The following is a 25,423-nucleotide window of genomic DNA, read 5'->3' as shown; positions in this document are numbered from 1 at the left end:
TGTTTTTCAATGCAGTGTTTTCTGATATATACTGGGCATTTACAAATAACTAAAACCAATTTCCAAGTGCATAATTAAATGCATGGTGTTGCTCCTACACTGTAAGTTACAATACATTTCAGAAAACAACTTTGATAACTGTGCAGAGTGTGAGAGCAGCCCCCTGCAGGGGTGGCAGTGAGCGCTGTAAGTACACACAGCTGTGCTGGGCTTGCTGAGTGGTCATCATGATGCCCGGCCCCCGGTAAGCAGCAGGCCGCCATGGAGTGCACTATACCCGTTCAGTGCCAGCTCCTATTCCGGGCCTGCGAAGATGGAGATTACGAGAGCGCCCGGCGCTTGTTGGACCCAAGCACCGAGCCGGCCCAGTCCGGAGCCCGCAGCCAGTTGGGTATAGGCCGGGAGGTAAGCTCCGAGCTGTCCGGGGCCCCAGGGGTGGGAGCTGTGCCAGACGGTGAAGTGGTGCCTGTAGACTGCACGGATGAGGAAGGTAACACCGCCCTGCAGCTGGCTGCCGGAGCCGGGCATGAACCGCTAGTCAGGTTCCTGCTCAGGAAGGGCGCCTCGGTGGACAGCAGAAACCACTATGGCTGGACCCCGCTTATGCAGGCTGCCAGGTAACGGGATCATAGAAAGGGCCGGGGAGTCACCAGAACGAGGAAGTTTAAATTCTATCTCTATCTATCTATCTATCTATCTATCTATCTATCTATCTATCTATCTTATTGTATCTACTCTATTCTATCTGTATCTATGTAATGCTATATCTATCTATCTAAAAACTTTTCAGGGGCACATTTAAACTTGGGTATATTTATGTATGTGGTGCCAAATATTAGCAGAACAACACCTGCTTATTTACATATTTACTACACAGATTTAAATGGATAGAATAGCAATTGGAATATTGTTTCAGCATTATAGGGTAATTAGTAATTACTATACAAAATATTCTAGACTTTTAGAGCACTGCTGGTCTAGTCTTCATTGCAGCTAACTAGTGATACAAAGGGGTTAAGCACATAGATTTGCATGGTCATTTGTGATAAAATGACATGCTCTAATAATCGAGAGCATGTAATTGTTTTTACTATGATGGCCCTTTAATTGCTGATATATACTATGCATATTTAAAGCCTGAAACACATATAATCAAGGTGTTTGAATATGCCAAAGCCATTGCTGCCATATCAGCCCTTTCCATTGCTTCCATTAATTTTATAGAATCTTGCTAGACTAGAGAGCTTTAGAGAATCGGTCCCATAGAGAGAGCAATTAAAAGGGACATTGATTGCATATCTCACCTCCCATTTGAAGCTGGCTTGCTGCATATTGTTTATGTGGCTTTTCTATAGAGAATATTCAAGTATACATATTTTCAGTATAGGTGGTGGTGACAATGGGCAGCTATTTTAAATGAAAAAAATAAATAAAGGTAAAGTAGCTATTTATAAACAATTTTATACACTCCAGTGTGTAAAACAAATCTTTGGTAACAGATTTAAGCAGAGAAAAATGAAGAGTACAATGTCCCTTTAAAGGGCCATTATAGTAAAAAAATGACATGCTCTAATCCGTTAGAGCATGTCATTTTAAGTTTATCGACTTTAGACTACTGTGTGTTTAACATCCGCAAAGGGGTTAAATACCCAGTAGAAATACAGCTCAGGACTCGCAGAGCACTGCTGCTCCAGACCGGAAAACGCCACTGATCCAATAAGCAGCGCTAGTTGAACGACTCAGATGTTGAACTAGGGCTGCTGATTAGATCTGTTTTTTTCCGCTCAGGTCCTGCATTGCTTTGCAAGTCCCAAGCAATATTTCTACTGTATGTTTAACCCATTTGCATGAGTTAAACACACAGGGCTAGATTACAAGTGGAGCGCTAAATATAGATTGCGTGCAAGCAATATTAGCGCTCCACTTTGTAATACCACCGCCCGATAATGTGAACTAGTGCTAACACAAGCTTGCGTTCACATTGCTAGGAAGCATTGCGCTCACAAGAGCGCACTTCTATAGGCTCCTATGGGAGCCTCGTTTTGATGCTGTCAGAGATGGCATCAGAACCTCAAGCAGAGAAGGGGGTAAGTAGTGCAGCGATGGGCAGCATTTTTAAATATATATATATATATATATATGTATATATGTATATGAGTATGTACATATATATTTATGTGTTAATATGTGTATATATACATATTAACACATAAATATATATCACAAGCAGAGATGAATGGCAAAACTAACCATTCAAAATAATACACTAATAGCATTTAAACTGTCAAAGAGATCATATAATCTGATAGCATCAAAGAAATGGCAATATTTCATATGACAAAAAAGAATTCATATAGACCAACGAAAATAAAATATAACTTTTAATGGACCGCAATTAAAAACTGGTAAATTAATTAAAATCCCAACTACTATACAGGATACAATAATTAAGTAGGTAATACACTGGTAGTATAGCATTCAGGGAGGTTATAGCCAAAGGCCAGTGTGTTAGGTGCATTTTCAAACCTGATTTATCAAAAGGGAGAGAAATGCTCCAGCCATAAATGTATATTCAGAGCCTATTCTCACAAAAGTGGAGTGTCCAGCTGGTAAAATAACAAGTGAAGATCAAATGCTTTATATTCATGGGAAAAGTTATAGATTGATAATAGTAGTAAGCAACATTTATGAACTTGATTCCCCAAAAAAACATAATTTATGCTTACCTGATAAATTCCTTTCTTCTGTTGTGTGATCAGTCCACGGGTCATCATTACTTCTGGGATATAACTCCTCCCCAACAGGAAATGCAAGAGGATTCACCCAGCAGAGCTGCATATAGCTCCTCCCCTCTACGTCAGTCCCAGTCATTCGACCAAGAAACAACGAGAAAGGAGTAACCAAGGGTGAAGTGGTGACTGGAGTATAATTTAAAAGATATTTACCTGCCTTAAAACAGGGCGGGCCGTGGACTGATCACACAACAGAAGAAAGGAATTTATCAGGTAAGCATAAATTATGTTTTCTTCTGTTATGTGTGATCAGTCCACGGGTCATCATTACTTCTGGGATACCAATACCAAAGCAAAAGTACACGGATGACGGGAGGGATAGGCAGGCTCATTATACAGAAGGAACCACTGCCTGAAGAACCTTTCTCCCAAAAATAGCCTCCGAAGAAGCAAAAGTGTCAAATTTGTAAAATTTGGAAAAAGTATGAAGCGAAGACCAAGTTGCAGCCTTGCAAATCTGTTCAACAGAGGCCTCATTCTTAAAGGCCCAAGTGGAAGCCACAGCTCTAGTGGAGTGAGCTGTAATTCTTTCAGGAGGCTGCTGTCCAGCAGTCTCATAGGCTAAACGTATTATGCTACGAAGCCAAAAAGAGAGAGAGGTAGCAGAAGCTTTTTGACCTCTCCTCTGTCCAGAGTAAACGACAAACAAGGAAGAAGTTTGGCGAAAATCTTTAGTTGCCTGCAAGTAGAACTTGAGGGCACGAACTACATCCAGATTGTGTAAAAGACGTTCCTTCTTTGAAGAAGGATTTGGACACAAGGATGGGACAACAATCTCTTGATTGATGTTCCTGTTAGTGACTACCTTAGGTAAGAACCCAGGTTTAGTACGCAGAACTACCTTGTCTGAGTGAAAAATCAGATAAGGGGAATCACAATGTAAGGCTGATAACTCAGAGACTCTTCGAGCCGAGGAAATAGCCATTAAAAACAGAACTTTCCAAGATAACATTTTTATATCAATGGAATGAAGGGGTTCAAACGGAACACCCTGTAAAACGTTAAGAACTAAGTTTAAACTCCATGGTGGAGCAACAGCTTTAAACACAGGCTTGATCCTAGCTAAAGCCTGACAAAAGGACTGGACGTCTGGATTTTCTGACAGACGTCTGTGTAACAAGATGGACAGAGCTGAAATCTGTCCCTTTAATGAACTAGCTGATAAACCCTTTTCTAAACCTTCTTGTAGAAAAGACAATATCCTAGCGATCCTAACCTTACTCCAGGAGTAACCTTTGGATTCGCACCAGTATAGGTATTTCCGCCATATTTTATGGTAAATCCTTCTGGTAACAGGCTTCCTAGCCTGAATCAGGGTATCAATAACCGACTCAGAAAAACCACGTTTTGATAAAATCAAGCGTTCAATTTCCAAGCAGTCAGCTTCAGAGAAGTTAGATTTTGATGTTTGAATGGACCCTGTATCAGAAGGTCCTGTCTCAGAGGTAGAGACCAAGGCGGACAGGATGACATGTCCACTAGATCTGCATACCAAGTCCTGCGTGGCCAAGCAGGTGCTATTAGAATTACTGATGCTCTCTCCTGTTTGATTTTGGCAATCAATCGAGGAAGCAGCGGGAAGGGTGGAAACACATAAGCCATCCTGAAGTTCCAAGGTGCTGTCAAAGCATCTATCAGAACTGCTCCCGGATCCCTGGATCTGGACCCGTAGCGAGGAAGTTTGGCGTTCTGGCGAGACGCCATGAGATCTATCTCTGGTTTGCCCCAACGTCGAAGTATTTGGGCAAAGACCTCCGGATGAAGTTCCCACTCCCCCGGATGAAGAGTCTGGCGACTCAAGAAATCCGCCTCCCAGTTCTCCACTCCCGGGATGTGGATTGCTGACAGGTGGCAAGAGTGAGACTCTGCCCAGCGAATTATCTTTGATACTTCCATCATTGCTAGGGAGCTTCTTGTCCCTCCCTGATGGTTGATGTAAGCTACAGTCGTGATGTTGTCCGACTGAAACCTGATGAACCCCCGAGTTATTAACTGGGGCCAAGCCAGAAGGGCATTGAGAACTGCTCTCAATTCCAGAATGTTTATTGGAAGGAGACTCTCCTCCTGATTCCATAGTCCCTGAGCCTTCAGAGAATTCCAGACAGCGCCCCAACCTAGTAGGCTGGCGTCTGTTGTTACAATTGTCCAGTCTGGCCTGCTGAATGGCATTCCCCTGGACAGGTGTGGCCGATGAAGCCACCATAGAAGAGAATTTCTGGTCTCTTGATTCAGATTCAGAGTAGGGGACAAATCTGAGTAATCCCCATTCCACTGACTTAGCATGCATAGTTGCAGCGGTCTGAGGTGTAGGCGTGCAAAAGGTACTATGTCCATTGCCGCTACCATTAAGCCGATCACCTCCATGCATTGAGCTACTGACGGGTGTTGAATGGAATGAAGGACGCGGCATGCATTTTGAAGTTTTGTTAACCTGTCTTCTGTCAGGTAAATCTTCATTTCTACAGAATCTATAAGAGTCCCCAAGAATGGAACTCTTGTGAGAGGAAAGAGAGAACTCTTCTTTTCGTTCACTTTCCATCCATGCGACCTTAGAAATGCCAGAACTAACTCTGTATGAGACTTGGCAGTTTGAAAGCTTGAAGCTTGTATTAGAATGTCGTCTAGGTACGGAGCTACCGAAATCCCTCGCGGTCTTAGTACCGCTAGAAGGGCACCCAGAACCTTTGTGAAGATTCTTGGAGCCGTAGCCAATCCGAATGGAAGAGCTACAAACTGGTAGTGCCTGTCTAAGAAGGCAAACCTTAGATACCGGTGATGATCTTTGTGGATCGGTATGTGAAGGTAAGCATCCTTTAAATCCACTGTGGTCATGAACTGACCCTCTTGGATCATGGGTAAAATAGTCCGAATAGTTTCCATTTTGAACGATGGAACTCTTAGGAATTTGTTTAGAGTCTTTAAATCTAAGATTGGCCTGAAAGTTCCCTCTTTTTTGGGAACCACAAACAGGTTTGAGTAGAACCCTTGTCCTTGTTCCGACCACGGAACCGGATGGATCACTCCCATTGTTAACAGATCTTGTACGCAGCGTAGAAACGCTTCTTTCTTTATCTGGTTTGTTGACAACCTTGACAGATGAAATCTCCCTCTTGGGGGAGATAATTTGAAGTCTAGAAGGTATCCCTGAGATATGATCTCTAGTGCCCAGGGATCCTGAACATCTCTTGCCCAGGCCTGGGCGAAGAGAGAGAGTCTGCCCCCTACTAGATCCGGTCCCGGATCGGGGGCTCTCGGTTCATGCTGTCTTTGGGGCAGCAGCAGGTTTCCTGGCCTGCTTGCTTTTGTTCCAGGACTGGTTAGGCTTCCAGCCTTGCCTGTAACGAGCAACAGCTCCTTCCTGTTTTGGTGCAGTGGAGGTTGATGCTGCTCCTGTTTTGAAATTCCGAAAGGGACGAAAATTAGACTGTCTAGCCTTAGCTTTGGCCTTGTCTTGAGGTAGGGCGTGGCCCTTACCTCCCGTAATGTCAGCGATAATTTCTTTCAAACCGGGCCCGAATAAGGACTGCCCCTTGAAAGGTATATTAAGTAATTTGGACTTAGAAGTAACATCAGCTGACCAGGATTTTAGCCACAGTGCCCTGCGTGCCTGTATGGCGAATCCTGAGTTCTTAGCCGTAAGTTTGGTTAAATGTACTACGGCCTCCGAAATGAAAGAATTAGCTAGTTTAAGGACTCTAAGCCTGTCCGTAATGTCGTCTAGCGTAGAGGAACTAAGGTTCTCTTCCAGCGACTCAATCCAAAATGCTGCCGCAGCCGTAATCGGCGCGATACATGCAAGGGGTTGTAATATAAAACCTTGTTGAACAAACATTTTCTTAAGGTAACCCTCTAATTTTTTATCCATTGGATCTGAGAAAGCACAGCTATCCTCCACCGGGATAGTGGTACGCTTAGCTAAAGTAGAAACTGCTCCCTCCACCTTGGGGACCGTTTGCCATAAGTCCCGAGTGGTGGCGTCTATTGGAAACATCTTTCTAAATATTGGAGGGGGTGAGAACGGCACACCGGGTCTATCCCACTCCTTAGTAACAATTTCAGTTAGTCTCTTAGGTATAGGAAAAACGTCAGTACTCGCCGGTACCGCAAAGTATTTATCCAACCTACACAGTTTCTCTGGTATTGCAACAGTGTTACAATCGTTGAGAGCTGCTAAGACCTCCCCTAGTAGTACACGGAGGTTCTCCAATTTAAATTTAAAATTTGAAATATCTGAGTCCAATCTGTTTGGATCAGAACCGTCACCCACAGAATGAAGCTCTCCGTCCTCATGCTCTGCGAGCTGTGACGCAGTATCAGACATGGCCCTAGCATTGTCAGCGCACTCTGTTCTCACCCCAGAGTGATCACGCTTGCCTCTTAGTTCAGGTAATTTAGACAAAACTTCAGTCATAACAGTAGCCATATCTTGTAATGTTATCTGTAATGGCCGCCCAGATGTACTAGGCGCCAAAATATCACGCACCTCCCGGGCGGGAGATGCAGGTACTGTCGCGTGAGGCGAGTTAGTCGGCATAACTCTCCCCTCGCTGTTTGGTGAAATTTGTTCACATTGTACAGATTGACTTTTATTTAAAGTAGCATCAATACAGTTAGTACATAAATTTCTATTGGGCTCCACCTTGGCATTGGAACAAATGACACAGATATCTTCCTCTGAGTCAGACATGTTTAACACACTAGCAAAAAACTTACAACTTGGTTATAATCTTTTTTAGCAAAAAACGTACTGTGCCTCAAAGAGGTACTAACGATTAAATGACAGTTGAAATAATGAACTGAAAAACAGTTATTGCATCAAATTTTAAAACAACACAACTTTTAGCAAAGGTTTGTTCCCATTAGTAAAAAACAACACTAATTAAATTTGTACATAAGAAAACAAAACAACGTTTTTTATACACAGTCACTATAAGAATTCTCACAGCTCTGCTGAGAGAATTTACCTCCCTTCAAAGAAGTTTGAAGACCCCTGAGATCTGTCAGAAATGAACCGGATCATGCAGGACATATAAAAGTAGCTGACTGGAATTTTTTGATGCGTAGCAAAGAGTGCCAAAAACGGCCCCTCCCTCTCCCACACAGCAGTGAAGAGAAACGAAACTGTCACAATTAAAGCAAAAAACTGCCAAGTGGAAAATAATGCCCAAACATTTATTCACACAGTACCTCAGCAATGTAAACGATTCTACATTCCAGCAAAAACGTTTAACATGAGAATAGTTATTAAAAGGATTAGTGACCTTAACACAGTAGTTCCGGTGAAATACCATCCCCAGAATACTGAAGTGTATACATACATGTCATTTTAACGGTATGGCAGGCTTTTCTCATCAATTCCATTCAGAAAATAAAAACTGCCACATACCTCAATGCAGATTCATCTGCCCGCTGTCCCCTGATCTGAAGCCTTTACCTCCCTCAGATGGTCGAGAACAGCAATATGATCTTAACGACTCCGGTTAAAATCATAGTAAAAAATCTCTGTCAGATTCTTCCTCAAACTCTGCCAGAGAAGTAATAACACGCTCCGGTGCTATTTTAAAATAACAAACTTTTGATTGAAGTCATAAAAACTAAGTATAATCACCATAGTCCTCTCACACATCCTATCTAGTCGTTGGGTGCAAGAGAATGACTGGGACTGACGTAGAGGGGAGGAGCTATATGCAGCTCTGCTGGGTGAATCCTCTTGCATTTCCTGTTGGGGAGGAGTTATATCCCAGAAGTAATGATGACCCGTGGACTGATCACACATAACAGAAGAAATATATAATGTCTCACATCAGATCTAACTTATCTTATGTGAGTCATTATACATTTTTTCTGGGAATCGAGCTCATAAGTGTTCCTGGGATGATAAATAAATAAATATATATATATATATATATATATATATATATATATAGAAATAAAACAAATGTGGTTTTAGAAATAAAGAGAAACATTTATTTTCATTATGTAGTGTGTAAATGTTTTCTCATTTGTTCTGTATTCGTTCAGGTCAGGACATTTAAATGTTGCACTAATACTACTGGAAAATGGTGCAGATGTAAACGCACAAAATCGTTTGGGTGCCAGTGTCCTCACCGTAGCATCGAGAGGTGGACATGTGAGTGTGGTCAAGCTACTTTTAGAAAGTGGTGCCTTTGTAGACAATTATGATCATTTTGATGTCAATATGGTGGGCAGCAACAGCCACAGAGAAGATATGCCAGATATAACTGCTTTGATGACTGCCGTGCAACACGCACATGAGGCTGTAGTGCGCCTCCTACTGGAATGGGGAGCTGATGTGAACTATCGTGTGAAGACAACTGGGTGGAACCCATTATCTCTGGCAGCACTTCATGGGCGAGTAAGTGTGGCACAGCAACTAGTGGATAGGGGTGCTGATCCTGATCAAATAAATGTTCTGGGCAAAACACCTTTTGAGATTGCCCTCAACTTCAAGCACAAAGACATGAAGGATTATCTTGACTCCATTACAACAATTCGCCCTAAAACAGGTGGGAAATTTATTTTCTGAATGCTCCTTTATCTGGGCAAATCTTTTAAAAGTGTACATGTGAAATTTATACATTTTGTTAAAAATCTTTTTTTTTTTCTGTGTCGAAGAAAACAAATAGGGGGATATTTTCTGTTTTCCTTCTGCAGTTATATGAAGTATGATTTCCTGAGATCAGGGCCAGGCTATAGAATTCAGAACTAAAGAACAGGAAGGATGACAATAAAATGTAATAGCTTAGGTGGTAGTTGTGTTATAAGGTAATATAGATGTTTTGTCACAGCAAGCAAATAACAAGGGAGGCCCGTCATTGAAAACGGGGTTGAGACTACATTTTTATGAAGCTTGTGTTATCTACATATGCATGTGCTAAACACAAGATAATCTGAACTTTAATTGGAAAATTGATGTTCGTTTAACAGAGACTAATATTCTTGTGCTGATTTGGGGCCAGATTACAAGTGGAGTGGTATTTAACACTCCCGCTCGAGCTCTAACTCCGCTAGAAGTAAGCTTGTTGCGTGCAACAGGTAGCGCTCAAATTACAAGTTGAAGGTAAACTGTTTTCGCTCTCATGCAACCCGATGCGTGCAAAAAAACGAAGTAAAATATTGCACGTGTGATAACGTATTCCCCAATGGAAGTCAATGGAGGAAAAAAAAACTACTTGTGTGCAAACCTGATTGCATATTCTCGTGCGCTAACCCGACATGAAAAAAAAAAAAATGTTATTTTTATTCATACATACATATTTCTACATATATCTGATAGTATTTTGCTAAAATATATATCTATACCTATATATAGATGATTTTTTATAGGTATAGATATATACAGAGAAATATATATATATATGAATATGTGTTTAGAAATACATAGAACATATTCTGCTATGTGCAGAACATTTAAATGTGAAATATTTACAGTAAATACACAGTATAACACTTTATTAAATTTGAATATTGCATAAATATAATTTTATATGTTTTCATCTACTTAACTGCAAAGGGCTCCAATACACTTCTTTATATGTGTATACATGTGTGTACATATGTATTTATATGTGTATATATGTCTGTAAATACATAAATACACATATAAATACATATGTACACACATATAAATATATATATATACCCCTATGTTAAAGCCCTTTGCCTGCATTTTTTTTTCTAACACAAGACCTCATATCTTTGAGCCCTTATAACTTTTTCTGTGCAATTTTTTTAAAATAATTTTTATTAGATGGTGTAATTATGAGTGTAACTGTATTTTTGACAGGTCTTTTGTTACTATTTTTGTTTTGCGAAACACTTAACCAAAGTTCTGAGGACACGATAGTCATTCTAGCGTAAATCGTGTTCACATTTACTTTCAACTTGTAATACGAGCGTTAAACCTGATGTGTGCAAACACCCGAGATAAACCTCTTTTCGCTCATACGTAGCTATTAATGCGCCACCCATAATCTGTCCCTTAATGTCTATTAATTTGAGTTTATACTATCATTACTGGCTGAGAGGGAAAAGGGAAATCATACAATAGTCTTAAAGGGCCACTGTAAGTTAATATTTTCTATGCCTGTTACTAACTAACTACCCCAAATACGCTTTTTATCAATAGCATTTCATTAACATATCTCTATCGTATATCAGAAATCTTGTCTGCAAATGTAATTGTTTTCCAAACCCACTCTGTGGGTATCCTTTGCTCTGTACCAATCCGTTTACAATACTTAGGTTTCAAAATGGCGCTTTAAACACAAAGTTATTGGTTTAAGTATTTTGAACATGCAGTGCTGAAAATAGTGGGCAGGATAACGTGACATCATCGGCGAATAAAAGATATAACTTTTAGAACGTTATAAAACTTCGTTTTGGAGAAAATATAGGTCAGTAGGTTTTAATTAATGTTTATTAACTTTAATATGTTAGTTGTTTATCTTAAAACTTATAACAGAAAGTAATCCTTTAAGACCTACCAGTCAGAAATTAGAGATCTTTTGATAGATCCTGATCTCCCTTTAAACACATCTGGTGCAGAAAATACCTGGTAATCTGGATTATGATTAAATAGGGTGTGTAACACTGGTCACTCAGATTTTTAAAATGAATGTAAATTTTGATGCTAAAGTGCCCGTTTTTTAAAAATGCGATTAAAACAGGGGCACTTGGGGGCACTTTAATTCATCAAAATTTACATTTCGCTCCTGTTGTAAAAATAAAACTTACCTTTTAATCTTGACAGCAGCTCCAGCTTCCTCCACCCGTTTTAAAGCCTCTTCCTGGGTCTAAAATGAGGAATCCGGCTTCCTCCAATCATGGCGTTGAATCAGACACTGATTCCCCCGGGGGGGGGGGGGAAGCCGTGATTGAAGGATGACCTATCCATCATTTCTGACATCAGAAATGGCTTGCGACAACCGGAGGAAGCTGGAGCTACTGTCAAGTTTAAAAGGTAAGTATTTTTCACAACAGGAGTGAAATGTAAATTTTGATGAATTACAGTGCCCCTGTTTTTAATCGAATTTTTAAAAACCGGGCACTTTAGCATCAAAATTTAAATTCACTTTAACAAACCTATAACAGCATTGAGTTAAATAGTTGATGGGCAGTAGTAGTTCTTCCTCCAATAGTGCATATTAACTGTTAAAACTAAATGTAAATTGTATTAAGTATGGGTAAAAAATATGTTTATTACACAGCCAAGGACATTCATAAGGACAAAACTAAACAATATGAAGCAAATTATGTATTCATAGAGCAGAATTTTGATTCTACAAAACTAATAACAAAGGCAAACGCTACTAAAGGATGAAAAACGAGTTTAGCATTGTTGTCAAGTCTAGGATTTTAGCCTTGAATTAAAAAAAACTGTATCCATGCTTTATATTTATTGATAGCTAGATAGCTTGATAGTGAGGCCTCAATAATTTAAAGGGGCAGTACATGAATCATACACTTTTTTCAATGCCTTGTTCCCAGAATAAACCGTTAATTATGCTTTCAAGTATTGCACATGCCAAACTCCTCCCCTCCTCCTCCAGCTTGTTTTTTCCCCCCTTAACACTCGCTTCTGTACTGAAAGACTGAGGCTTTGCGAAGAAATACACATTGCACATACGCTAGCCGCTGTGAATGAGCCTGAATAATTATGCACGATACGCTTCAGATTGGCTGTAACAACACATAAGTAAAGGAACAGAATACATGGAAGAATTTTCTGCAATGGAGTAATGTGCAATACTTAAAAGGACACTCAAGTCAAAATAAACCTTCATGATTCAGATAGAGCATGCAATTTTAAACAACTTTCCAATTTACTTCCATTAACAAAATGTGCACAGTCTTTTTATATTTACACTTTTTGAGTCACTAACTCCTACTGAGCATGTGCAAGAATTCACAGCATATACGTATATGCATTTGTGATTGGCTGATGGCTGTCACATGGTACAGGGGGAGTGGAAATAGACATAACTTTGCAATTTATTTAACAAAAATCTACTACTCATTTGAAGTTCAGACTAAGTGCTATTGCATTGTCTTCTTATCATGTATTTGTTAATTATGCAAATCTACAATGTTGACTCGTCCTTTAAAAGCATTATGAACGGACTATTCTGTGAACAAGGAATCAAAAAATGTGTTTGATTCGTCTAGACTGTGCCTTTTAAAGTTTTTGTTTCCCATAAGTATAGACATATTTCTTAATAGTATCTGAGTGCCATAATGTCTATGCCCTTACATCTTAAAGGGGCATTCAACACTAAATAAATGGTAGATATAATGATGTATTCAAAGCAGAGATTACCCTTAGAATAGTTTGTTAATGTAATTTGTTTTAATTGTATTAGTTGTTTAATTATAGAAGAAATAATTGTAAAGTTTTACTATAAAGTAATAGGCTCTTCCATATTGAAACCTAGGTTTCCAGTATCTCTTCTGCTGAGGACAGTTAGAGATATAAAAGAGTCACTAAAGTGCGCAAAGAATGGCTGTGTGTAATACAGCAATATCAAAGAGACTTACAGTCCTGAGAGGTAGCTCATTTATAACTAACTGGCCTCAGAAGGGGATTTGAGAAAAAATGAACAACCTTTTACATCTAGAATAACTAATTTATTACATGTGCATTTTAGAAACTCATGGAAATTGAAAATAGCACAAAATAAATAATAAAAGTATTTTTAATATCTTTTTCTACAGATAAGTAAACGTATATTACATTTAAAATTGTTTAATGCCTCTTTAAATCAGCCTGAGATTACTATTTTTAAAGTTAGCATTAAAGGGACAATCTACACCAGAATTTTTATTGTTTTAAAAGATAGTTAATCCCTTTATTACCCATTCCCCAGTTTTGCATAACCAACACAGTTATATTAATATACTTTTAACCTCTGTGATTATCTTGTATCTAAGCCTCTGCAAACTGCCCCTTTATTTCAGTTCTTGTGACAGACTTGTAGTTTAGCCAATCAGTGCCTGCTCTTAGATATTTTCACTTGCACAAGCACAGTGTTATCTATATGAAATACGTGAACTAACACCCTCTAGTGGTGAAAAACTGTTAAAATGCATTCTGAAAAGAGGTTCATTCTCTGGTACTTGGGCAAGTTTTTCCTGAAATTCACGGTAGTGAAAGGGTTAAACAGTAAATAAATGCTAGATATAAAGATGTTGCAATGCAAAGATTATCATGAGAATTTTATGTAGATGTATTTTTTACAATTAAACTAGTTGTTTAAAAATCGAACATGTAAAGGCTTGAAATTTATAACATAATAGTAGTCAAGTGCTGTCAAATCTTTCGTTAGGATACGAATACGGAAGAAGGTGGCTGCACGTAGCATTGGGCTCTTTTCAGAGCTGGATTTATTCTTGTGAAAGTTCAATACTCTAATATCTATGCAAATCCAGATCTTAGTGTGTTGAACTTTCACAAGAATAAATCTGCAAAGGGCTGCCTTATTCCGCCTAAAGAAGGATCCAAATGCACATGCCAAAATAATAGGTTTTAGGCACAGCCATGTTAAAACCTAGTTTTCCTTTCATTTATCTCTTGTGCTGAGGGCAAATACAGACAGAAATAAATCAGATGATTAAAGAGAGTGTGCAAACAAAGCAATGGGGAATATAGGATTGCTAAAGTAACTGTCTAACAGTGTTTGCACACAGCAATTGTACCAAAACAAAACCTAGGTTTCATAACGGCAGATCCCATTATTTTATAACAGTGACTTTGGGAAAACAATTTTTAGAGTTAACTTACAGGAAACAAGGCTCTCATAGGAGCCTATGGAAGCACGCTCTCGTGAGTGCTTATGCTGGTATTACACAGGGGAGCATAAATATCGATTTCATGAAAGTGATATTTAGCGCTCCACTTGTTATCTGGCCCATATATTTTTTCCCACTCTTCTTGTCAAAAAAGTTTAAGTCCCTTCAAATTGTGAGGGGATCTCCTGTGTACAGCTCTCTTTAAGTCATTCCACAGGTTTTCAATGGAATTAAGTTCTGGGCTCTGATTAATGTCACTTTAAAACAAGGACACCTTGTTAATCTAGTACCCCAAAACTAGTTATTTTATTAGTGATACTGTGTCTGTTAATGTAGGGAAGGGAACTGTACACAAACACATAATTTTTAACCTTTTAACGCCGTTATGCCGTTCTATTCCGTCATAATTACACTGGGCTTTAAAGCCGTTATGACGGAATAGAACATCATAGCCAACGGCTGTCCTGAAGCCTTCTGCGCTTCTCAGATTTGATTGCGGTCTGGAGGGCGTTCCTAGGGTTATAGGGACGCCCCCCCAGACCCGTTCCAATAATTGAAATCTTGCGATTGTGTGATTTCAATTTGTCTACATCGGAACAGTTGTTCCGATGTAGACACTTTAACCCAGTCAGGAAATGGTTAAAGGGACAGTAAACCTTAAAAATAATGTTATATAATTCTGCACATAGTGCAGAATTATATAACATTATATTAGCGCAAACACTGTAAAACCTAATATTCCCTTATTATTTTTAAAAGAAACGGCTGTTTTACAGACCCGCTCTCTGTGATCTTCTGAGCGGGTCTGTTTGTTTTACACAGCGCGTCGGGCCAGCTGTATAGTCACAGCCCGGCCCGACCGCGCCATTATACTAAGTGCAGCTCGCTCCTGCTTTGTCGCTCCTGCACTTAGTATAATGGCGCGGTCGGGCCGGGCTGTGACTATACAGACCCGCTCAGAAGATCACAGAGAGTGGGTCTGTAAAACAGCAGTTTCTTTTAAAAATTATAAGAAAATATTAGGTTTTACAGTGTTTGCGCTAATATAATGTTATATACGGTAATTCTGCACTATCTGCAGAATTATATAACATTATTTTTACAGTTTACTGACACTTTAACCACCACTGGACCAAATATAAAAATCATCAATATAGTAGAAGCAGGTGATATGAGGGGGAGTGGTTATAAAGGGGAGTGGCTAGAAGTGGAGGTTTCAGTCTCCCTTTATTTAAATATTGTCAGTCATTTCCTGGCATTATTCAACAATGCTGTTGTTAACCAAGAACATGTTAATTCAAATGCATGCAGCTAACTACTCCACATTTAGCATTAAAGGGACATAATACTCATATGCTAAATCACTTGAAACTGATGCCGTATAACTGTAAAAAGCAGACAGGAAAAAATCACCTGAGCATCTCTATGTAAAAAAGGAAGATATTTTACCTCACAGTTTTCTCAGCTCAGCAGAGTAAGTTCTGTGTAAAAAGTTATACTTCACCTGCTCCCAGCTGCAGGTAAACATAAAAAAAAAATGAAGAAATGAACAGCAGCCAATCAGCATCAGCAGTGCTGAGGTCATGAACTCTTACTGTGATCTCATGAGATTTCATAGTAAGCTTCCTTTACCTGATTGGTGAAATAATATGAGAGTTCACGAGGCTCATCCCCTAAGCTGTCCTAGGACAGACATACTAAAATGCTGCTTAGAAATCCTTTACAATGGGAGGTGGCTACTGAGGAACTTTTGAGGTAAAATATCTTTCTTTTTTACATAGAGATGTTCAGGAGATATTTTCTAGTCAGCTTTTTACAGCTATGCTGCATCACTTTCAAGTGTTTAAACATTTGGGTATTATGGCCCTTTAACATTCTAACTAGTAATATTCCTGATTTTCATTGTATATTTTGTCAGACATCAGATGTTAATGTGTAGTTTATTCACGTTTGTTTTAGATTGATAAACTCTCACAATTTCTTTTCGTTAAAAAATAACAGAGGATCCTCTATGCATTAAATGGACATGAAACCCCAATTTTTTTTCATGAATTAAGTAGAACATACAATTTTAAACAACTTTCCAGTTTACTTCCATTATCAAATTTGTTTCATACTCTTGGTATCATTTGTTGAAGGAGCAGCAATGCACTACTGGTTTTTAACTGAACACATGGGTGAGCCAATGACAAGCTGTATATGTATATGCAGCCACCAATCAGCAGCTAGAAACTATGTTCTTTGCTGCTACTGAGCTTACCTAGATAAACTTTTCAGCAAAGGATAACAGGAGAAGGAAGCAAATTAAATAATATAAGTACATTGGAAAGTTATTTAAAAGTGTATTCTCTGTCTAAATCCTGAATGTCTAATAAGGACATTACTGTCCCTTTAACATGGAATTGCTGCTTGGTTTCGACTGGCTACACGTACACTGCACCTGTGTGATGTATTTGGAGGCCATTTTGAATAAGGAATGGGTGCTAACATTAACATTTTTCCTTATCTAACATGGCCATCAGCTGTATCACATGAGAGAAGCACGTCATTTGGAAGTTGGAAGGGGCAAACAATGGATCCAATGCAAGGCACACTTGTCTGCAGCTTACTTTGTTTAAATAGAAAAGAAACCATTTATGACCAGTCCCAGAATTAGGGGATTTAAATCCCAGATCAGTACCATCATGCTGTTTCACATATATGGACCACCCTTCTGTTTCTTATTCTCTGGAACTGGTCTACTTTAGTAGGTTACCATAACGGTTAAAATACAATACACTTGCTAAGAGTAATTAGTATAAATTGTGTATCCCTTTCCTACTTTGTCTTTTTAATGTAATCTGCAAACGCCTAGTAATTCTGGTTAAGAAATCACTTAGGAACTGGGAGTAGACAATGCTGGCACTGAGCAAAGGGATTAGGCATTGACTTCACTGGCAATCATTAACTTGATCTTTTTTTTTTACAGATGAAGAAAAGAGAAGACCTGATATCTTCCATGCAGTGAAAATGGGTATGCAGCTGTTTTTTATCACTAGATGTACTGTCCTATATGGTAATAACCAGGGACGACACTAGACATTTTGGGGCCCTTGACTTAATCCTTGATCAGGCCCCCACCTTGACATGTGCAATTTTTGACCAATTGACTAAAACGTATATGCACTTTATTCTTAAGTGTAGTCAAACTTGGAAATGTTGTAAAGGTAGTAACACACAACCACAGAAACACACAGACACACTCATACACTGAAACACACACTCACACATAAGGATTCACATATAGACACTCTAGCAGACACGCAAAGAAACACACAAACACTCAGACACAGACACCCTCACATAGATTCAGCACTTGTTTACATTGACCTGACAAGTAATGAGGTAGCTACAGTTTTGTCAAAAAAGGAGATTTACAAGACAACATATGGAGTTCTGATTATCTTTTTGACAAGGAAGATGCCAACTATATGGTGACAACAGAATAGAGTGGCTGAAAGAAGGGCCCTGAACTGCCTAAAAAATAATTTAAACGTTAAGTGGTGGATTGGTGACTTCCGGAAAGGTCTCATTAGTCTCAAAGTCTGTAGAAAGATGTGAATAATCAATAGTAAGGTCAACATGTCCTAAAACGGAACAGACAATGGACACACACACACAAAGACAAACTTGCACAAACACCCACAGAGACAGCCTCAGAAAACACACAGACATACACACTCACAGACACCCACAGAAAATGCACAAAGACATACACACACCTATACACACAGAGACATCCACAGAAAACACAGACATACATACACACACACACACCCTCACAGAGACATACACACAAAGACATACACACCCACCCTCACAGAGGCATCCACAGAAAATACCCAAATACAAACGCACACACCCTTACAGAGACATTCACAGAAAATGCACAAAGACATACACACACACCCTCAAAGAGACACCCACAGAAAATGCACAAAGACCTACGCACACAGACACCCACAGAAACACTCACAGGAGGTAAAATGTCTGCACATTGCTATCCCCTAAATCAAAAAGTGTGTGACATGCATGATAAACAAAAATAGCAGAAATTTAGAGATCACTTTTTAAAGAATCATATTTGTAAATGTGCAGATAAAAATACTGTGAATTAAAAAACATAATTTATGTAAGAACTTCCCTGATAAATTAATTTCTTTCATAGTGACAAGAGTCCATGAGCTAGTGACGTATGGGATATACATTCCTACCAGGAGGGGGCAAAGTTTCCCAAACCTCAAAATGTCTATAAATACACCTCCCACCTCACTTAGAACTCAGCTTAGTTTAATGTGTAGCCAAGAAGTGAGGTGTAAAAGAAAGAGTAAAAAAGCATACAAAAAGAGGAACTAGAAAAAATAGGGTGGGTCTCATGGACTCCTGCCACTATGAAAGAAATTAATTTTATCAGTTAAGTTCTTACATAAATTATGTTTTTTTTCATGTAAGTGGCAAGAGTCCATGAGCTAGTGACGTATGGGATATAATACCCAAGATGTGGAATCCACGAGTCACTAGACAGGGAGGGATAAAATAACAACAGCTAAAACCGCTGAGAAATTAAATCCCAAAAAAATAATTACGTTTTCTTTAAAAATTCCAAAAACTCAAATAAAAAAAGGCATTAGAATCAAACTGAGACAACTGCCTGAAGAACCTTTCTACCAAAGGCTGCTTCCAAAGAAGCAAGCACGTCAAAATTGTAAAATTTAGTAAAAGTATGCAAAGAAGACCAAGTTGCTGCTTTGCAAATTTGATCAACTGAAGCTTCATTCTTGAAAGCCCAAGAAGTGGCAACTAACCTAGTAGAATGAGCTGTAATTCTCTGAGGCGGAGCCGGCACCGCCTCCAAATAAGCTTTGTGAATCAAAAGTCTCAACCAAGATGCCAGAAAAATAGCAGAGGCTTTCTGATCTTTCCTGGAACCAGAAAAAAAAATAACAAATAGACTAGAAGTCTTTCTGAAATCTTTAGTAGCCTCAACATAATGCTTCAAAGCTCTTACCACATCCAAAGAATGCAAAGACCTTTGAAGAGTATTCTTAGGATTAGGACACAAAGAAGGAACAACAATTTCCCTATTAATATTGTTAGAATTCACAACTTTAGGCAAAAGTTTAAGTTAAGTCAGAAAAACAGCTTTATCTTGATGGAAAATCAGATAAGGAGACTCACAAGAGAGAGCAGACTATTCAGAAACTCTTCTAGCAGAAGAGATAGCCAAAAAGAAATAACACTTTCCAAGTAAGTAATTTAATGTCCAGAGAATGCATAGGCTCAAAAGGAGGAGCCTGTAAAATCTTTAAAACCAAATTAAGACTCCACGGAGAAGAAATAGATTTAATAACAAGTTTGATATGAATCAAAACCTGAACAAAACAGTGAATATCAGGAAGCTTAGCAATCTTTCTATGAAATAAGACCAAAAGAGCAGAAATTTGTCCTTTCAAAGTATTTCCAGACAAACCTTTATCCGAACCATCCTGAAGAAACTGTAAAATCCTAGGAATTCTAAAAGAATGCCAAGAATAATCATGAACTGAACACCATGAAATATAGGTTTTCCAAACCCGATAATAAATCTTCCTTGAAACAGACTTACGAGCCTGTATAATAGTGCTAATAACTGAGTCAGAGAAACCTCTATAAACACTAAGCGTTCAATTTCCATGCCTTCAAATTTAGAGATTTAAGATCCTTATGGAAAAACGGCCCTTGAGACAGTAGGTCTGGCCTTAAAGGAAGTGGCCATGACTGGCAGCTTGACATCCTAACAAGGTCTGCATATCAAAACCTGAGAGACCAAGCTTGTGCTATCAGAAACACATAAGATTGTTCCATTATGATATTGGAGATCACCCTTGGAAGAAGAACCAAAGGCGGAAAAATGTAAGCAGGTTGGTAAAACCAAGGAACTGCTAGAGAATCCACCATCTCCGCCTGAGGATCCTTGGACCTGGAAAGGTATCTTGGAAGCTTCTTGCTCAGACGCGAGTCCATCAGATCTATTTCCGGAGGACCCCACATTTGTACCAATTGAAAAAAACACATCTGGATGGAGAGACCACTCCCCCGGATGTAAAGCCTGACGACTGAGATAATCTGCTTCCCAATTGTCTACTCCTGGGATATGAATCACAGAAATTTGACAATCTGGAAACCTTAAAAGGTGACCCTTGTCTGAGGAATCAAGAAACTATTTTGTAAATTGATCCTCCAACCATGTCTTTGAAGAAACCACACAAGTTGTTTTGTGTGAGATTCTGCTAAATGAAAAGATTGAGCTAGTACCAAGATATCGTCCAAATAAGGAAACACAGCAATACCCTGCTCTCTGATTACAGATCGAAGGGCATTGAGAACCTTTGAAAAGATTCTCGGAGCTGTTGCTAGGCCAAACGGAAGAGCAACAAATTGGTAATGCTTGTCTAGAAAAGAGAATCTCAGAAATCAATAGTGGTCTGCATGAATCGGAATGTGAAGATAAGCGTCCTGTAAATCTATTGTAGACATGAAATGACCTTGTTAACCAAAAGGCAGAATAGTCCTTATAGTCACCATCTTGAAAGTTGGGACTCTTACAAAACAATTAAAATTTTCAGATCCAGAATTGGTCTGAATGAATCTTCCTTCTTTGGGACAATGAACAGATTTAAATAAAAACCCAAACCCTGTTCCTGAAGAGGAACTGGAACAATCACCCCTGAAAGCTCTAGGTCTGAAACACACTTCAGAAAAGCCTGAGCCTTCACAGGGTTTGTTGGAACATGAGAAATATAGAACCTATTCGATACCCCTGAGAAACAATATCCCGAATCCACTGATTTTGGACAGAATTTGCCCAACCAGTTGAACTGGTTTGATGGCCGCACCTTCATGCAGTCTTAGGGGCTGGATTTGGTTTCTTATAAAGCTTGGATTTATTCCAATTCGCAGATGGTCTCCAATTGGAACCAGAGGCCTTAAAGGAAGGAGTGTTTTTTTTGTTCTTTATTCTAACAAAAGAAAGAAAACGATTGGGAGCTTTGAACTTACCCTTCGATTTCTTATCTTGGGGCAGAAAAACTCCCTTACCCCAAGTGATAGTGGTGATAATAGAATCCAATTGAGAACCAAATAAATTATTACCCTGAAACATAGAGATAGTAATCTAGATTTAAACACCATATCAGCATTCCAAGATTTAAGCCATAAAGCTCTTCTAAATAGAATAGCTAAATACATAGATTTGATATCAATCTTATTAATATCAAATATAGCATCACAAATGAAATGATTAGCATGTTGAAGTAAAAGAACAATACAGGATCTGATAACTGCTGTGCTAGACTGTCCAACCAAAAAGTTGAAGAAGCAGCAACATCAGCCATAGAAATAGCAGGCCTACGAATTTAGCCAGTATGTAAATATGCCTTCCTAAGATAAGATTCAATCTTCCTATCTAAGGGATCCTTAAAAGAAGTACTATCTTCCATAGGAATAGAAGTACGTTTAGCAAGAGTAGAAATAGCGCCATCCACCTTAGGGACTTTTTCCCAAATCTCTAAATTGGACACAGGTGTCTTGGACCATTTCTTAGTAATCATATTAGAGGTAGCATCTGGAATAGTAAAAACTTCAGGAGTAACTTAAAAACAGAATTCAAACATTTGCTATTCTTGTTATCAAGAGGACTCGATTCCTAAATACCCAAAGTAAACAAAACTTCCTTTAACAAAGAGAGAATATATTCAATCTTAAAAGAGAAAAGTTGATTTATCAATTTCAGTCTCTGAAGTAGGATCCTCTGAGCCAGAGAAATCCTCATCAGCAGAAGATAATTCAGTATGCTATTGATCAATACAAACATCATCAGAATTATGAGAAGTCAGGAGAGACCTTTTACGTTTATTTGAAGGCGGAATAGCAGTCATAGCCTTCTCTATGGCTGCAGCAATATAATCTTTTATATCTACAGGAATATCATGTACATTAGACTGTGAAGGTTTAACAGTAGATGTATTTGTACTTATAGAAACATTATCAGCATGTAATCATTTTTCATAAAAAGTGCCACATATTTGAGCTGAAGAAGTAAGATCAGCTAATTTACAACATACACACTTAGCTTTGGTAGAATTGTTATCAGGCAACTTGGTTCCTACAGTAACATCAAAGGCAGGATGAGTTTGAGACATCTTGCAAAAGTAGAAAAAAAAGATCATTTAAACAAAATATCCAATTTCCCCAAAATAGCAGTTTCAGGAATGAGAAAAAATGCTTATGGTAAAATTCTATACAAAAATAAGATCAGAAGCAAACATCTAAAAACAAAATGAGAGCAGAGAGCAAGAGAGGGAGGGACTTAATATAACAAATTTTTGGAGCCAAGGATGACGCAAACACAGATGACGCAAATGCAGAGAAAAAAAAAGAAAAAACTTATGGATAAAATGCCTCCTGGCAACTGGAAGGTCCTTGCATTAAACGGCATTAAACTGGAATGCAATTAATATATAAAATATCTGCCAAAAGGGCACCTAACATTTGTGTATTGAGGAGGAAACATTTCTGCATGGTTTTAGATATAGAATTTCTACAGCATTGTCAAATAATCATAAATACACTGCTGCATATTGTTAAATAAATGTGTTTTGAGGACCCCTGGCCCCACCTTACAACTACCACACTGAAGTTACAATCTGAAATTGCAAAAAGAAATACATACATTTACTGAGTAAGTCCTACCTCCTCTGCAAATTAAAGTGATCTGCCATGTGACTCAGGCACACACTGTACAAACTGAAGTGCCAAGTCTGTCTTACACTGTGCATAGTAGTTTAGTGCACTCTCAGAAATCCTCTTGAATACTAATGCTTTACTCCCTGTAATGACATTTACCGCGCTCAATAGCTCAAATTTTTTTAAATAGTTGTGCTTGCCTCATGGGGGCCCCTGACCCAGTGGGCCCCTGACAGGAGTCACCCCTTTCACCCCCTGATGGCGGCCCTGGTAATACCACTTACACTGGAATTCCCTGTAGTAAAGCCAATCTGCTAAAATGTACAAATTATTAGACCAGTTGCAGAGAAATTTAAAGGGCTACATAATGACTCAGTAATAATAATAAAAAACATAAAAGAAGGTGGTTGTAAATAATTATCAATAAGATTTGTTAGTATAAGATAACTGTTTGAAGAACACACAGGTTTCAATGAGATAGGAGAAGAAAAATGTATCAGAAAACATACGTACACACGAAAGCACATGACAAATAGTTTCTAACTCATATCAATAATTGCAAAGATGCTTCTACTCAAAAATGAAATACTGATGCCCATTTCAAGTTTGACCATAATGTCCCTTTAAATATGTGATACAAGTAAAAACTGGTTGACCTGTGCACACATATGTGATACATATCTAATAAGAACATACATGTGGTTAGCTGCCAAGTAATACTGACTTTAATGCCTCATTTCTTTATTCATGAAAAAGCATACCTAGGTAGGCTCAGGTGATGGGAGCTAGCTGCTGATTGGTATCTGCACATATATGCCTCTTGTCATTGGCTTACAGAAGTGTTCAGCTAGCTCCCAGTAGTGCTCCTTCAGTAAAAGTCACTAAGATAATAAAGCAAAATTGATAATAGAAGGAAACTGTAAAGTTGTTTAAATGTATGCTCTATCTGAATCATGAAAGAAAAAATATGGGTTTTTACGTCCGTTTAAAGGGGCAGTCAACATCAGGAAAAAATGCATCATTAAAATCCGTAGTGGTAATAATCTTATAATAATATTTTAGATTATTGCAACTAAATATTGTATTGATGCAAACTTTTTTCTAATGTTGACTGTGCTGGAGAACAACAATGAACTACTGGGAGCTAGCTGACCACATCTGGTGATCCACTGACAAAATTCATATGTGTCTCACCATTTTTCACCAGCTAGATCCCAGCTGTGCATTGTTGTTCTTGAGCCTACCTAGGTATGCTGTACAAAAAATGATACCAAGAGAATAAAGTATATTTGATCATCAAAATATCACTTAAAAGTACACACTCTATTAGAATCTTAAAAGTATAATTTTGACTTTCATGCTGCTTTAAATCTGTGCAGTATTTGCTGAAATATTAAGCTTCAAGGTGACACAATATTTTTTCCAGTATATTCAAAATATTTCCATTTGGTATCCATGTATAGTTTATAAACTTGTAAGTAGGTTATGTGATCTTGTATTTTATGTGCTTTGACGAATACCAATACCATTGACCACACTATTTCATTTATTTACTTTATTAATATTATATTTTTATGGGAATGTTGTGATTTTTAATCATTTTAGATCTTTTGTAGTATTGGATGTGATGTGATTTATAAAATTCAGTAATTTGTGATATTATTGAGTAAGATGATTGTTTATTAGGGGAGAACCGTTGGTTTGGTATTATAGTATTTTTTTACGATGGTGTTTGTCTATCAAAATTTACATTTTGTAGAGAGTAACTATGTTTAGTATTTTTACACAATGTATTCCTGTGTTTGTGTATAGAAGACCAAAGAAAAATTAATGCTTTATAGGCTTTCATGAACAAGTATCAAACAAAATTAATTATTAATAAGGAAAGTAAAAACTGCTGTTCCAGGGGGAAAAAAAGTCTGGCAATTTGGAAAACTCACTAACCCAACAGGCTCACATGTTTTTTTTATTGATGCTTGAGAAATTTTAAGGAATTTATTATAGTGTAATCATCTTTTCAGTGCACACAGGGATTTTTCTAAAACACAATAGAGTGACTT

General features: G+C 38.2%; 1 protein-coding gene across 1 annotated transcript in view; it reads left to right on the top strand.

Annotated features, from left to right (window-relative positions):
* The first annotated feature begins 213 nt into the window (after window positions 1–213).
* The window catches only part of ANKS6 (ankyrin repeat and sterile alpha motif domain containing 6), a 205,582-nt gene continuing 180,372 nt past the window's right edge, over window positions 214–25,423 (top strand). The window contains exons 1-3 of the mRNA XM_053714399.1: window positions 214–617; window positions 8,814–9,319; window positions 17,569–17,613. Of these exons, the coding sequence (XP_053570374.1) occupies window positions 262–617; window positions 8,814–9,319; window positions 17,569–17,613 (907 nt within the window). The 5' untranslated portion in view covers window positions 214–261. The remainder of the gene's footprint in view (window positions 618–8,813; window positions 9,320–17,568; window positions 17,614–25,423) is intronic.

Source organism: Bombina bombina, chromosome 5 (assembly GCF_027579735.1).
Source record: "Bombina bombina isolate aBomBom1 chromosome 5, aBomBom1.pri, whole genome shotgun sequence".
In the NCBI taxonomy this organism is placed as follows: domain Eukaryota; kingdom Metazoa; phylum Chordata; class Amphibia; order Anura; family Bombinatoridae; genus Bombina; species Bombina bombina.
The sequence above is the reverse complement of the archived record's forward strand: the minus strand, read 5'-3'. Positions and strand labels throughout refer to the sequence as shown.